The following is a 17152-nucleotide window of genomic DNA, read 5'->3' on the forward strand; positions in this document are numbered from 1 at the left end:
CTCGATCAAAAACTTTGCGGTTTTCGTGACCCCCCCATACACACACGCTCCCACATCGTCAGTTAGTTGTCGCACTCGGCAGGCCGTATTGACTATTGGCTGAACCTATCCATTATTGTGCTTGCGGGTGTTGTTACACAGTGAGAGTGGGAGATGGTTGTGATGGAGGGGGTTCCGAGCGTTCGCGTTTTACTGCATTTTGTTTTTTCCTCTCTCTCTATCTCTTCTTGCTTGTTGTTCTGTACCTCCACCCCCTTTCCTCGCCCATTAATGCATATTTGTAGATAGTGTGTATATTGTATAGGTGGGCTGGGGTATTTATTTATTTGTTATTGTTACTGTTAAGGCGCACATAGTTGTTGTTAATTGGTTACACTTGTTAGTTCATTATTAAGGGGGAGTTGACAGCCAGGACGGCTGAGTGCTATGAAGGGGGGGGGGGGGTGATGTAGTGACAACGTTGGATGTCACTGTGTATGCCAGCCCTAGAGAGGCACGGTGTGCGGTGTCTTGACATTGCGGACACCACTGGGATGTGGGTGCAGTACCGGCCCTCGAGGGGCTCAGTCAGCGCTGATTGACAGCGATGGATGCCAACACACTTGGCGTGCAATGCCAGCCCTAGAGGATCGGGTGTGGAAGCGCTGGCCATAGTGAAGGGGTGCTGAAGGCCGTGGACTCTGGTTAACCCAAGAGGACCTGTGACTGGTTAAGTATACAGAGGGGCCCCAAGTGGGGGGCTGGGGGCGGTCACGTGGTCCGGGTCGAGATCTTGCAAGAGGGTTCTGGAAGGTGGTCGTGGCCAGGGGCGGAGTGAGCCCCGCCACGGAGGATATAAGCCGGGCCCCCCAGAGGGACCGGCGCTGTTGTTATCCTAAAGAAACCTTCGCCGGCGTTCTACGTTCTGCAGAAGTCTCCAGCACGTTGTAGCCAGTTACGGTGCAATTAGTGTAGTTAGCCTGGTGGTCCACCACCATAGCTTGTTATCTGGTAAAGGGGCAGTTACCCCTTTGTGTTGGTAAAGAGTATGTCTGCGACTCGGTTGAACTCACTACACATGTAGCAACATTGCCCTCTCTTGACAACATCTGGGTAAACAAGTGTTAAAATAGGTGTATTTATTTATTTAAGTATTTGACTGCATTCATACTTACCATATGAATACATAATGTATAAGTTATAGATTTAAAATATTTTTACACATGTCATCACGTGCTTGCCATGTGTGTGTCAATTGATACCCTGGACAAATTTGCAAACGCGATATTCCATCTCAAGGGATTGTCCAGGTCAAATATTCCGGTACCCAAACAAGTCATATGTGTGAGTGAAGGCAGCACGTGTCCATACCTGCCACTGTGGCTCCTGCAGCCTGGAAAGACAGCCCAAGCAGTGAGCGGAGAGCAGAGCCACTCGTCCCCTGGGGGTCCCCAGTTCCCCCTGGGTTCCGTTAGGGTCCTCATTAGGGCCTCGACTCAGCAGCAGCAGCGCAGACGAGAGCTGCGTCAGTGCCGTCTGCGGCAGGGAGCGCAGGGTGCTGCTCCACAGCTGACGGAGACAAGGATAAAGATAACCCCATGTAGCCTTTAACAGGCTGTTGGTGCAAGTGCTGTTGGTGCAAGTGCTGTTGGTGCAAGTGCTGTTGGTGCAAGTGCTGTTAGTGGGCACAACTATGAAGGGATGTGTGCAGCACTACACCCGTTTGCCTTTGTCTCCACAGTGCTGATGTTTACACACCGCACCAGGTACAAACATCTATGGGAGGCCCCGGAACAGTTCAGATATTTGTAAGCAATGTTGGCTGTGAGTGGGAATTTAACTAAAGTTTTCAGGTTCTTAGTGCAATGCGCTAACCACTGCACCATCGCTCCCTGATGGAGACATGTACACACACCCACGAACATTACAGCCGAGATACTAGGTATGGTTTTGGAAGGTTGACTCAGCCCATCATCCGTCCCTCTCATCATGGTTGCTAAATTGGTGACCACATTGTGGGGAAAACAACAGTGATTGTCCTGTGAATAGATGTATCCATAGGAATTTGGAAAGTCTACTACTGGCGTTGGGATGTAAACAGGAGATCAGCACCAATGTCTCAAAGTTCATTTGAGGCTTGCCATTATAACACGAAACAGCAAATTTGGACTTCAACTGTATAGAGTGTTGCCCCCTCGCACGCGTTAGTTCTCCAAGTGCTCCTGGTTTTCTCTCACATGTAAACACGAATTCATTCGCTCAAAACACCTTAATATGTAGGGGAATGCAGAGCTTGGGTAATTGTTGGCACCGGATCACCGGCTGGCTGCCTTCTCGCTTGTCTTTGGTTGCAATTATTATCATTACAATAATCATGGTAGTTTCGATATAAGAGTGATTAAGAATGCAACTGATCACCAGTGAGGGAGTGAGTGACTGGAGTGACTGCAGTGAGTGCTGGAACATCAAATGAAATGGAACAAGAGCTGAAAATCGCACCATAAATTATCTGGACTGGTCACAGGAGGCCATCGTCAGGTCCCAAGAACAGACAGGCCCAGGTGTGAAGGAATTAAACGCCTGTGTGGTGCCACCCCAACTGGTGCCGCCCCTCTCTCGGCACATGCCACCCCTCTCTCACCACGTGCCGCTCCGCTGGCGAGCGCTGCTCCCGCAGTAACGTGTCAAGGTGGCGCTCCACGCGGCGCTGCAGGGCAGAACGCCCAGCCGCGTGGGCTCGCTCTGCCCGCTCCGAACGCTCGCGCTCCTCCATGCCCAGCTGAAGCAGCTGCACCAGCTGCAGCTTCACGGAGGCCAGGCAGCACGCGGGCAGCGCCTGTGCACTCTTGAGACATCAACACGTGGCACCAGTCGGGGTGAATGGGTGAAGCTACTTCTTGAATCAAGATGTCATCGTGGGCGGTGGCATGGCCCAGCAGGAGCATGCGTGCTTCTTGCTGAAGTGGTTCGTGACCCGAAAGCGGCAGGCTGCCCTGGTCATTTACTATTTACTGCAGTGTGGATGAAGCGTAAAATACTACAGTGGTGGTTAAAGATCCCCTGATGTGGGCACGGGGGGGGGGGGGGGTAGTTTTTACATGCTTCCCCTCTTCAGACCTTCCTTTTCCTTCTCCCCTCCCCATATACATTTTCATGTCCCCGCACGTGATCCCCACCTGGGGAAGTGAGCCCAGTTTCCCCCCTTAATTGGGCGCTGTCGTGCGTGCCAAAGTCGGGCTGTTGTTTGCAGAATTTCTGTTCCCCTTCCGTTCTGCGATCGATGCTTTGTACCGGGATCGCGTTGAGTTGTAATAAAAACAAAAAAGATCCTCTGCCGTCATTAGAAATTAGTAGGCCATTGCCAAATTAGGGATGCACAAAGCAACACCGACCTAGACTGTGAATCCACTGCAAACTGTTTCTGTGCTTCCTTGGTGACTGCCCTCTGCTGTATGAATGACAGTGCCGATGCCAAACATGCTAAAGTATTTTATTATTACTCTTAGGTTCTTTCGGTGAAGTCACGTAGATAGGAAAATAAATAAATAATAGATCACGACGTTTCGATCGCAATAACAAGCAATCGTCCTCAGGTGAAAGAGAGAAACATGCCTCTGTGACGAGGCATTATATCGAGGGGGAGGGGGGGAGGCCGTAAAGGGGGCGAGAGGGTGGGAATAAAATTAAAAGAGGGCTTGGGTGAGAGAGAGAAAATAAATGTGACAAGGAAGCTTAGATATCAAACTTAACAACATTTTGAAATGTAACGCAACTCAGAGAATCGGCTAAAACAACAGTTAACACCTTTACCTGGTTGATCAAGTCCTTCCAAAGATTGCTAAATTTAGCATCCATCTTCTCGGTTGAAATTATGCCTGAGTTGTGTGAAAAACCTCCCCGTAGAGGCGGTTCAATCTTGATTAGAACCTTTCGTGACTGCAGGATTTCATACTCTTAGGTTCTTTATATATTTTAGTGCTGCATATCATTATTGCATGTCAGGGCAGCAGAGTTTTAACACGTGAGCCACACACTAAGAAGCTACTGGGTTCGATTCCCAAATCGGGCGCCTTTTTGAGTGCCATTTTTATGTTCTCCCCCTTGTTATGCAGAGTATGAGCGTGTGTGCTTATGTGAGAGAGTGTGCGAGTATGTGTAAGTGTGTATAAGTGTGGAGTTTTTCCCCTGTTCTACGTGTCTCCTCTGGGTTAATTTTGAATGACGTTATGGGATCTTTAATGTCCACTGTAAAGCAGACAGTGCGTTGTATTTTATGGTTAATATGGGCGGCAGGGGTGGCGCAGCAAGAAGGACATGGGCTCGATTGTCGACATGCAAACTGTTTGGAGTTTATATTTTCTCCACCTGTTCTGCATAGGTTTCCTTCGGATTCTCCAGTTTACTCTCAGAGCTAAACAAACATGTAATGTAACTGGTAATGGCCAAACATTCCGATGATTAATATGTACTTGCAAACTATTCAATAGCGAACACACATAGTAGAAACATTGCCCCGAACTGCAAAACACTGGGCAAGACCCTCTGGATACTTAGTGAGGCTTTCCTGGGTAAAACAAGCGTAATAATAGTAATAGTGCAGTGTGTGTACCTACGTGTAAAGCTGGCATTAGGGTCTGCGTCTCTCGGAAGCTACGCTCCATTGTGAGCACTGCACGGCGACCCAGGCCCCAGGCCTCCAGCAGGCTCTGCCTCACCACTTCCTCATCCCTACTGCACCTTGCCTGCATCCTACACACTCACATACACACACAAAGATTCCCCGTGTAGCCTACACAAGTTGATGGGGCAAATGCTGTGAGTGAGCACCTATGAAGGCTGGCACGGCACCACATGAGGTGGGTGCCCAACACCACGTCCGGCCACCTTTTGCTCCCCAGTGCTCATGTATACACACTGTATAAAGTACTCGTTCAGGTTCAGTTGACCTAAAAGAGGTCCAGGAGCAGTTCAGTAAGTTATCATTGATGTTGCTTCTGAACTGAAATCAAACTCGGGTCACTGGGCTTGTCGCACAATGTGATAAAGACTGCTCTCCACATTCACACGCAGACACACACAGACACAAACACTCTCTGTGTGCTACCCGAGTGTCCATGCCACACGCTGGCACATACTCAGTCTGTATGGTACCTGAGTGGCCGTACCACATGCTGCCACACACTCTCTGTCACTGTGTGCTACCCGAGTGCCTGTACCACATGCTGTCCCGCACTCTCTCTCTCTCTGTGGTAGCCGAGATCCCATACCACATGCTGCCACACACACTCTCCTTGTGGTACCCGAGTGCTCGTGCCACACACTACCACACACGCTATCTTTTTCTGTGTGGTACCCAATTTTCTGTGCCACACCAATATCCGCCATTCGCCACTAAGTGACGGTGACGTCACCATGGCGCCTGTGCCAGGCCAAGCGCACTTTGATGCCATGTGAAGTGTCGAAGGCTCGCTGACAGAAGGACTCGAGACAAACCCAGGTGCCATGGATTGGCTGACTGAGATGACTGGTAGATGCATCAGCTGTACCCCGTACTGTGCCAACTTGCTGTAATTTAGCCGCTCGGTGCTCTGCTCGTTGTTGTGTCGCTCCTCTGCCCTCCGTTGTTGCTGGAGGGTGACTGCCTCCAATTGCCAAGTAGCGTCCTTTATGAGCCTCCTCCACTCAGTTCCACATTCTCCTGTACCGCATCAGTCCATCTCTTCTCCAGCCCATGTCGTGCCCGTTTAGCCGCCTCTATGCGGTCAAACAGAAGCTGCTTGGGCATGTAGTGGCTGGGCATGTGGGCTACATGACCCAGCCAACGCAGCCTTGCCTGCCAGAGGAGCTCACTGATGGGAATGTGTCCAGATCTTTCAAGGATTTGTGAGCTCCTCACACAATCCAGCCTGGTTAAACTCAGGATGAATCGTAGGCATTCCAGCCTGAATGTTTCCAACTGGCACAGATGTTCCATTAGAGGAGTCCACGTTTTACAAGTATAGAGAAGGGAGGGCATGACTGTGTCCAAGAAGACTCGAAGCTACGTGCGGAGCGACAGACCAGGTAGCTTCCATACAGCATTGCGCAGCCGATGAAAAGATAATGCTACCCGACTGATTCGGAGTGAGACCTCTGCTGTCAAACTGCCCAGGTATGGGAAACTCTCCACTCTCTCCACAACCGCTCCATCACCAATGGGGAGCTGAGGGGGTGGAGTGTTTGGTGGCACAAAATACCCAGGCAGGTGCTTAGTTTTGGTGGGGCTGATGGTAAGACCCCCACCTTTTAGTGGCACACTCCAGGTTCAGCAGCAGCGTCTCCAACTCCTCCTCTGAGTGAGCAGCAATCATCAGATCATCAGCATACATAATATGGTTGATTAATAAGGAGCCATCCCTCTACCGCATCCGGGCATCGATCAGCCGTTGTATCTGTACCAGATAGAAATTCCTCCAGTACAGCCATAGAAAGCTTCTCGAACTACATGGTCAAAGATGATGTTAAATAATGTGGGAGCCAGAGGACATCGCTGTCAAACCCCAAGGTGAACAGGGAATGGCTCCAACTCCTTGCCACGTAGCTTTACCCGGGCCTGCCTACCATCATGAAGGCCTTGATTGATTGTGAGCAGAGAGTCAGGGACTCTGAAAGCACGAAGAACTACCCAGAGCCCTGGCCTGTTGATGGTATTATAGGCCTTGACCAGATCAATAAAGCAGAGATGTAGGTCTTTCTGGAATTCCCTATACCTCTGCTGTAGCAGACAGACAGAGAAATGGCATTCGTGCAGGACCGCCCTGGTCTAAAACCACATTGTGGCTCCACAAGCCTCTTCTCAGCGTGCCTGACTTTTCCCGGCAGACTGAGAAGAGAGATGTCCCAAAAGTTGTTACATCCTTCCAATCCTATGGAATCCGTTCTGTGGTTCAGACAGTTGTGATGTCATGTAGGGCAGTCTGCACACAGATGCCACCCTCCCGCGGAATTTCGCTTGGGAGATCGTCTCGACGCGGCGCTTTTCCTGGTCTCAGACTTTGGATCGCCCCCTGCACGTCCACAGATGGCACCTCAGCTAACCATTCAGAAGGGGTGGCTACTTCTGCCAATATTTGAGGCACGACAGGCCTAACTGGGTCGTCCCCACCTTGCCCCATGATGTTGTCTGGGCTGAGGAAATTCCCCTCCCCCAAGACCTTTCTAAAAATGCTCTGCAAACCTGCAGACCTGTTGTTGGGGGTCGGAGACTGGATTACCGTTCTTTCCCTTAAAGATGATGATAGGTTAGGCGCTGCACATTACTTTTTTGATGGAATTAAATCGTGATTTGCGATTGCGGGCTACTGAGGCAGATTCCATCACCTCAGTAACCCACCACTCATCCTTGCAGCGCCGCACGGCTCTCTGAATCTCCGAGCGAAGGCTGCGGTAAGCCTCCTCAATCTCCGATGATGGATTGTGTCGATGACGGGAGTGAGCCTGTCGTTTTCTCTCAACCAGCTGGAACACCTCCTCCTTCAGCGAGGGTCTCTGGGGAGGTTTGGACTGCATACCCAATGCAGCTGTTGCAGCTGCATGAGCCAGTCTTGAACCTTACCCATTTCCCCTCAGCATCAGAAGAAGGGGGGCACGATGCTAACCCCAGCTGAAAGCGATGTTGTGCCACACCTGCTACACACACCACACCCTGCCACACACACCACACCCTGCCACACACACCACACCCTGCCACACACACACACACCCTGCCACACACACACACCCTGCCACACACACCACACCCTGCCACACACACCACACCCTGCCACACACACCACACCCTGCCACACACACCACACCCTGCCACACAAACACTCTCCCTCTGTGTGGTACCCGAGTGCCCATGCGGCTTGCATGAGGGCATGTGCCGAATGGTGCTGCTCCCCGCTCTGAATCAGCGTCTCCGCAGATCGCGCCAGCGCCTCGCCGGCCCTACGCAGACTGCTCAGCACAAATTGCAGCTCCCTGCAGCCACAGCAAGTGTGATTAATTGGTAATTAGGTTCATCATCATCTTCATCATCATCATTAAAATCAGCCATGATCATTCCACTGCTGGATTAAGGCTTTGCCAAGCTGCCACTGCCAACTCTCAAGGTACTGTGATGTAACAATCCAAACAGTACCTGCTCTAAGCACAGGCTGATTTCATGGTATAAAATACTTGTGGTAAAACATCAAATCAACATTAACATGTAAAACACGTTTTACCAATACCATGTGTGGTTAATGCAAACTTTATGCCTTGCAATAGGTGTCCATTTGGTATTTGAACACCTTAACACCTGCATTGTTGCCAGAAAAGGTAAAGCCTATTCTTTTTAATACCGACAACAAATGGCCCATAGACACAGAATGTACTCAATAATATTATTATTATTTTGCGGAATAAGAGCCGCTTGATTGAAAGTCTCTGGCTGATTATCCTGATTGCCAGACGGGCTTGACAGGGACTTGAAACGGACCGTGTCTCGCCGTCAGTGAACGGGCAGAAGTCCTCCCAGGGAGGCCGACCCCACGCGTCCATGTGGGTCCCCTCATAGGGGTCCCACTGAGGTCCGTGCTCCTTGCCAGTCTCGCAGTGTGAACGCACGGCCTGCATCAGCACGGACACCATCCTGGGACACATGACAAAGACATCACATGGCATCAAGGCAACAGCGTGGTGTAGTGATATCGCAGCTAGATGGACCTGGGTTCGATTCCCGATTAGGTGCCTTTCCGTGTGAAGTTTCTATGTTCTGCCCCTGTTCCGTGAGCCTTCGACACTTCACGTGGCCTCGGAATGCACCTAGCCTAGCACGTGCCGTGGTGATGTCACCGCCATTTAGTAGCGAATGACGGCTGTTGTTGTTGAGTGAGTAAGCATGCAGAGTTTGTATGTTCTGCCCCTGTTCTACAGTGTGTGTGTGTGAGTGCGTGTGTGATCGCCTCGTGTGGAGTGGTAGTGTAGCGGTTAGCGCACTGCACTACTAACCCTGTGACCTGAGTTCAATTCCCGCTCACGGCAATTATTTTAACTGATCCTGGGCCTCCCCTAGGTCGACTTAGCCTCAAATGAGTAGATGGTATGATGTGTAAACATTGCCACTCAGCAGACAAAGGCGGTCAGGCATGGTGCTGGCCACCCACCCCTCGTGTGCCATGCTGGCCATCATCGGTGCTCGGTAACAGCACTTTCCCCAAAAGTGTGTTAAGGCTATACGGGGGATCTTTGTCTTTGTGTGTGAAGGTGCCAGTGTGAGTCTGTGCTTGGGGATTTCCTGGGTAAACAAGCATTTTAAAACTTCATAATTATTGACTCTGGCATTGCTGGAGGCTCCCACCTGTACTGCAGAGAGGCTACCATGGGCCCGAGGTGCTGCTCCTGGCTGGGGCATCGCTCACACGCGGCATGGAGAGCACGCACTGCCCGGCCCAGAACCCGACACGCCTGCACACATGCACACATATATACATATTCACATACAATGACAAAGATCCCTCGAAGAGTCTCTAATAAGACTGTTGGGGCAAAGTGCTGGGGTGGGTGTCAAACACCACGTCCAGTCACTTTTGTCCAGTGACTGATATTTACAGGTAATCATTCAAGGCTATGTCGACCCAGTAGAGACCCAGGACCATTTCAAATATTCGGCACTGTTATTGATCAGTGAGCACCTATGAAGGCCGCCACGATACACGAGGGGGTGGGTGGTTAGCACCATGCACTTGTATACACACACGCACACACAGACACACAGAGAATCACGTGCGTGCATGTGCTTGCCTGGCGCTGTGAGTGCGGCCCTGCGCTCTGTACGAGGCTCTCGGCTCGGGTCATGGCCACGTTCCCGACATGCGCCATGTTCCCGCACACCTCCTGGGCTGCCTCCAGGAGAGGCCTAGCCCCGCCGCGGGTGGCCCCCGCCACCTCCAAAACCCCGCCAGCCCCCCCGGGGTATCCTTCGCCAAGGGAGAGCTGGGCCAGGAGGCAGAGACATCGGCCCAGACTGCGTTGCTCACCCAGCACCTGACAACAACAGCAACAACAGCCACCACAATTCGCCACAAAGTGGCGGTAACATCACCACGGCGCCTGTGCTAGGCCAGGTACACTCAGAGGCCACGTGAAGTATCGAAGGCTCACTGACAGGAGGTCACGGGACAGACCCAGATGCCATGGGTGCAGCAACTGTGCCAGTTAACTGCATTTTAGCCAGCCCGGTGAACCTGACTCACGCAGGACAAGCAGCAAGAAGGACCTGGGCTCGATTCCTGACTTGGGTGCCTTTCTGAGTGAGTTTAGGAAAATATGTGTGAGTGTGTGGAGTTTGTATGTTCTCAGGTTTAAAATAGACATAAGTACGAATAAATGTACCCTCTTATTTAAATAGAATAATGAGAAAAGCTGAAATAATAAGTGGCATATAAAACGCTAGAACTGCACATGTGACAAGTTAATTTATTTTACTATGTCAGGTGGTGAAGAGTCTTAACAAAATACAATTTGGTCAGAACATTACGTGGCCTAACCGATAAATTAATTATAATAATAACATGGCTGTGAAACAATATATGTTAACCTTATCAATCATATCCTAACACTGAAACCTTTCAAAATTGTCTTAACACCGAAACCCCAATCAATAATCACCTGGGCGGTGGTACGTATTTCAGCCAGCAGGAAGTGTGCAGGCTGCGTGAGCCCCAGCCGAACGAGCACCTCTGCCTTGTCCAACCACACAGGGAGACAGGACACAGCCGAATGCCCGCCCTTGCACACCTGGAAATCACACAAACAACAACGTCTCACCCTGTATAGCATTTTGAGGCTCTTGCGGAAGTGCTGTTCGTCAGCACCAAAGAAGGCCGGCACGGCACATTCATGAAGGGGTGGTGTGACCAGAACCATACCTAGCTGCCTTTGTCTACCCAGTGTTGGTGTTAACACACCACACCAGGTACTCATTTAAGGCTGAGTTGACCTAGGGGAGGTCCACTAATTTTTGGCTGCAAGCGGGAATGAAAGTCGGATCGCTAGGTTTGTAGCCAGTGCGCTGACCACTGAGCCACTGCTTCCCCGCTGCACAGATGCTGTACACACATGCACACGTACATACCGGTGAGAAGCTGTGTGAGCTGCCTCTAGTGCCTGCAGCTCCCAGCTTCCTCATTTCCACTTCTTCACGACAGCTGCAGCACAGCACAACAACACCATCATCTCCATCACCAAGTCGAGTTTTTTAAATATTTTTTAACCAGGTGAGAAAACTCAAGAGACCAAATCATAATATACAAGTTTGATGTGCATGAATAACCTGGGTCATCAAAATGACAAAAGCAAAACAATAAAATGAAGTAGAGCCATTAAGTAAATAGAAGTCAGAGCAAAAACAACAGTGTCACATGAGACATCGAAAATATTGCACAAACATGAACATTTTAAATAATTAAATCCCCATAGTGTAAGTTGGCTCGGGTAGACAATTATTAGACTGATCATAGAACAATTACAATTAAATTTCGATTTAAAGCTTTCGTGACTGCATAATATTATTTTGAGACCGCCCCCACCACCTACACATTCCACAAGTAGTGACTAATCCCATATCTGCATTTTCCATAAATATGCTAAATTCTTGTTGATATGTAAATTCCTTTGTCAAGGCGCTCTCCTCCTCTAACCCCTGCTTAAATATACGCTGCCAAGCTTGGTGGTGTTCATTCAGACGCTGTCTTTCTGACAGCCCTGTTCTTCACCTGAGGACGGCTGCTTGTGTTGTGGCCGAAACGTCGTGAGAATTGTATTTTATTATGTTTTATTATTATTTTATTATTTCCCTTCTACGTGACTTTACCGAAAGAACCAAGAAGAACAATTACAATTAAGTTACGGAAACAGGTACAGGGTGACCATTATACTAATACGTAAACAATTATATGTCAAATTATATTGCAAGGAAAGCTATCATAAAAATGAGTAGACCATTATTACGTGCTGTTGTCAGGATGAAAATGTTATACATTAACTCACAAATTAGTTTTAATGGGAAAATCATCAGCAACATCGCCCCCCTACTGGCACTATGATGCCACCTTGGAGGCCGGTGCTGCTTTCTTCTTCTTTCATATGGCATTGTGAAAAGCAACAGTTTTTTTTCTTAATGATCATCATAATTGAATGCAAAGGTTCCTCATCCAGTCCAATGAGGTGGTTGATTTCAGCGATACCGCCGGGATGTGCATGGATGGAGCATTCATCGGCGATGTGCTTGATGGTTTGGACTTCTCCACAGTCGCAGTTGGACAATTCTTTGACCTTCCATTTATGGAACGTGTACGCGCATCTGCCGTGTTGTGTTCGAGTGCGGTTCAGCGTGCTCCATAGTCGTCGTCGACTTCCACCGTCGGATCGTGAACGATATTTTTGTTTGCCACGTCCATCGCCGCCCATGATTCAGACCACCGAGTGGTGGTGTCTTTATTTTCGGCTGCTAGAGCGGAGACACGTATCCAGAACGGTTTCCTGGATTTTAGCCTTGGGCAGCGTGGGGGTTCCTTTAGATCTTGATGGAGCGGCAGAGTGAAGTTCTTCATTGTCTTGTTGTTGTACTCCCGTGTCATCGCACCATCGCGTCGGATGTTGGCCGGAGCAATATTCGCCAGCACAGGAAGCCACGGGACTTGAGTAAACTTTAGGGAACCACTGATCATACAAAGCGCGTTGCTAATTTCGGCGTCGACAAGGTTCGTGTGAGGGCTTGCACCCCACACCGGGGCACAGTACTCCGCAGTGGAGTGAACAAGGGCCTGCATCCATATCATCAACGTGCTGGGATCGCTTCCCCAGGTTGTTCCTGCAAGTTTCTGAATAATATTCACTCATGCTTTCGTCTTACCTTTAGCTTCGCCCCGCAGAAGTTAATGTTGAACGTTTTTGAAGCTTGTCTGTTGTGCAGGTGGAAGGTGGAGACGACACTCTTTGACGGGTTAGGCTTTATGCGCCAATTCTTTAATTATTCTTTCAGAGTCTTCAGATCTTTTTCGAGGACTGCCTCAGTGTCCTCCATTTTCCGTGCTTGAGTTGCGAGTGCGATACCATACGCATATGTGAACTTACGGCAAGATGTCACTGGAATGTCGCTAGCATAGAGATCGAACAGCGCTGGGGCCAGAACTGATCCCTGCGGGAGTCCATTATTCAATCTTCATGGGCTGCTGGCAACTTCACCAAGATAGACGGTGAACCATCGGTTGCTCAGCATTTCAGTGATTAGTCAAATTGTTGGGCGGCAAGGCACAGCTTTTGCAAGCTTTTTTAGGAGTCCCTTCCACCTAACGGTATCATAAGCTGAAGAGAGGTCGATGAAAGCTGTTGCTGTTTTGAGCTGGCGTTCGAAATCGGCTTCGATGTAACATGTTAAGGCAAGCACCTGGTCGCAACAATTTCGACCAGTTCTAAATCCTGCTTGTTCCTGGGGAACTATTTCCTCAAGCATTAGCATCAGCCTTTTGAGCAGGAGCCGTTCCATTAGTTTGTAGCAGACGCTGAGTAGGGAGATAGGGCGGTAGTTTTGAGCGTCTGATGCGTCCCTTGCCTGGTTTCAGAATGGCTATTATCCTTGCCACTTTCCACTCCTTTGGAACGATGCCTGTGGAATGGATGTCAGTGAAGAATGTGGCTAGCCATTTTCTCACTCTTGGTCTCAAGTTCTTGATGAATTCTGCATTCACCTTGTGCTGCACAAGGGAGGCTGCCATCAATGGGTCCCCTAGGTTATACAAATAAACTACTGCAGGGCATTGGGATGATTGAGATTACCTGTGATGTAAGGCCTTAATGAGATGCTGAAGCCGTTAAGCAAGCGCCACTATATATGCAAATCATAATACTGACCTGGCCAATTCTTCCAGAGGTATTGGAACAGAGCCCACGGCCTTCAGGTGAGACCGGGCAGTATCGTGCATGTTTAACTGAGTGCACAGTTCGGCCAAGCTGCATACACATACAGCACACACACACACATAATACTCACAAACAAACATAAAGAGCTCTCACACAACATACACAGTGCACACACAGCACACACAAATATTACTCACATACGCATGCACAGCACACACACAGCACAATGCAAACGTAACTTGATATTACAATCATCGTTTATGAACTAATTATTTCCTCATTCTCATATTTGTCTCTCCACGTAAGAAGCAGAAATAGTTTGACGAATTGGCACGTTCTGTTTACGTGACAACCCTTACTAGTTGGCTGTGTCGGGTGGTGGCGGGTTTGAACTGCACATAGATTTACGCGATCTAACCCGAAAAACCTCTATTATGGAGAAATAGTTTACACAACCCATTAGCCACATGGCCTTCAGGCAGTGCTTCTTATCCACAGCATTGGATAAGCACAAGCAAACTCTACTGTGTTGAACAAATTATATGGATAGACCGTGTGGCTAATGGGTAAAACATCTTTTTATTCTTCAAGCGACGAGATAAATATGGGAAGGAGGCATTATTTTTTTCGTTACTAACATTCTCCACAACGACTATGCTGAGTGATTATTATAATTATTATAATTCACAGTCATGGGGGTCATTATTGTGACGTTTGTTTAGCCATGAAAACTTCACCGACGTCTCATGACTTTTTTTCCCAGGAGGGTGTCCTGCCAAGTTGTGTATTGAGCATCAGCACTGGTGAGATGAAGACGGCTGGGAGAGCTGCTGGCCCCACCACCCTCTCATAGGTGCGCTGCATCGCCAAGTCATAAGTACTGTCGAACAGCACTTGCCCAACCAGTTTATTAAAGGCTTTATTATACTGGATATGTGTGGATATGTGTGGATATGTGTGTCTGCGCAAGGTTTGGGAGTGGTGGCATAGCGGTTAACGCGCTGCGCTACGAACCAGGCGACAAGAGTTCAATTCCCATTCACGGCCAACACCGGTGACTTTTATTTGAACTGGTCCTGGGCCTCCTCAGCCTCAAATGAGTACCTTGTGCTGTGTGTATAGGTGACCATTAGGGAGACAAAGGCAGTTGGTCTTGGTGCTGGCCACCCCCCCACTCGTGTGCCGTATCGGCCTTCATAGGTGCTTGAGAACAGCACTTGCTCCTAGAGTATGTTAAGGCTATATGGGGGATTTTTGTCTTTGTGTGTGTGTAACCGTAAGCTGTAGAGTTGCCCCAGCCCAGCGTTGCCCCTCTCGCTCGTGCACAAGGCGAGCGCCAGCTGTAGCACTGGCAGAGCCAGCAAGGGGCAATGCAGCTCACAGAGCAGCTGGGCCAGATCGCCGAGAGAATCCACAGTGACGTCCTGTATAGAGAAGCATATACAGGCAGTACACACAGCTTGCTCAGTGTGTATTCTAGACAGCACAGCCAGCATAAGTAGTGTATCCAGGATGTACGCTGCACAGTACCGGCAGCACATACAACACAAATACCCCCTATGAGACCCTGAAGGAGGCACATGCTGGGTTCACAATTCCAGTAGCAATTGACTCAATTCATTGTCAAAATTTTTGAAACAATTCGGATATAGAGTGTCGACATGATAAAGAACCCCCATATAGCCTTTAATACGCTGTCCGGGGAAGTGCTGTTAGCGAGCATCTACAGAGATGTGCAGAGGCTGGCATGGCACACGAGGGGTGTGTGGCCAACACCACGCTTCGTCGCCTTTGTCTCCCCAGTGCTGGTGCATAATAACATGACAAGTGATTGGTAAACATGAGAAAATGGGAGACCCTGAGAACTGGAGTGGGGGATCTCTTTTTTAGCGACAGTGTTACCACAGCAAGATGTTTCCTGCTGTTTGATTTCCGACTCGGGCACCTTTCTGTGTAGAGTTTGTATGTTTCCACCCCCTGTCCTGCAGTGTGTATGTGTGTTTGTGAGGGAGTGTATGTGTGTGGAGAGTGTGTGTTCTTCTCCTGTTCCACATAGATTTTGTCTAGGTTTTCCAGTTTCCTCCCAATGCGAAAAAAACCCTATAATGTAACTGATATCGGCCATAGCTTTAAAAATAAAACAATATAAAATGGGGTTGGCCAAAGACCACAATGCTGAAAAACGACCTAAAAATTACTAAATTGGAATTAGACACAGCAGCAACATCTTTGGAAACTCAGTAAGGCCCTCTTGAAATAAGACTCAACACCATCGTCAAAACCGCTGACGAATGGTATTGACTAACGTGTCGGGTGTTTAGTTACTTATGCTTGTGCACCATTGGCAGTGTCATATTATAAAATAATTCCTCTTGAAAAGGGTCTTGAGACTCAGTGATGCTTTTAAGGGTAAACAAACGGGGAAATAAATACTCTTAGGTTTTTTTTTCGGTAAAGTCACGTAGGTAAAAAAATAAAATAAAATTAAATAATAATAAATGAAAATAAATCAATTAAATCACGACGTTTCGGAGGCAACACAAGTCTCCGTCTTCAGGTGGAACCGTCACAGCCAAATTTACTGTATCAAGTGTGGGGAAATAAATAACAAATGCATATATATATAATTTCTGAGGGACCTCTGCCTGGTTGCAATGTTGTCAGGGTCGTGGTTCAGTGGGGTTGGCACCGGCTCGGGGAAGCTGTCGTCGCTGAGGAGGGCGGCGGCCAGGGCAGCTCGAGTCTCCTCGCTCCACTCGGGCGCTGCCCAGCCGTGGAGGCTGCAGGGCAGTGGGGCAGGGCTGCCCTTGCGACGAGGGGCATCCCCACGTGTGGGAGCAGCAGCCTATAAGAGCAGCGCACACACGCACCCAACATGAGCGGTTCGGCCACGTGGAGACGGAGCGGATTTACGGGCACAGCACAATGCACATTGTTCACACGGAATGTTATTCTTAGGTTTTTTCGGTAAAGTCACGTAGGTAAAACATCAAAATTAATGAAAATAAAATAAAATAAAACAAAAAATCATGACGTTTCGAAACGTCGTGATTTTTTGTTTTATTTTATTTTATTTTCATGACGTTTCGAAACGTCGTGATTTTTTGTTTTATTTTATTTTATTTTCATTAATTTTGATGTTTTACCTACGTGACTTTACCGAAAAAACCTAAGAATATGATTCCTTGCAGTCACGAAAGCTTCAAATCTAGAATCACACGGAATGTGTTTGTTTTATCAATCAAGAGGC

The 17152-nt window shown here is 48.7% G+C and overlaps 1 protein-coding gene across 1 annotated transcript in view; it reads right to left on the reverse strand.

Moving 5' to 3' along the window:
• The window catches only part of CFAP46 (cilia and flagella associated protein 46), a 67214-nt gene that overhangs the window by 18340 nt on the left and 31722 nt on the right, over window positions 1-17152 (reverse strand). The window contains 12 exon segments of the mRNA XM_061555781.1: window positions 1351-1548; window positions 2621-2824; window positions 4593-4728; window positions 7849-7980; window positions 8480-8632; window positions 9341-9447; window positions 9784-10026; window positions 10651-10779; window positions 11117-11189; window positions 13894-13992; window positions 15178-15326; window positions 16592-16747. Of these exon segments, the coding sequence (XP_061411765.1) occupies window positions 1351-1548; window positions 2621-2824; window positions 4593-4728; window positions 7849-7980; window positions 8480-8632; window positions 9341-9447; window positions 9784-10026; window positions 10651-10779; window positions 11117-11189; window positions 13894-13992; window positions 15178-15326; window positions 16592-16747 (1779 nt within the window).

The sequence above is a fragment of the Lethenteron reissneri genome, chromosome 21, assembly GCF_015708825.2.
Source record: "Lethenteron reissneri isolate LAM-NWPU_2019-01 chromosome 21, ASM1570882v1, whole genome shotgun sequence".
Lineage (NCBI taxonomy): Eukaryota > Metazoa > Chordata > Hyperoartia > Petromyzontiformes > Petromyzontidae > Lethenteron > Lethenteron reissneri.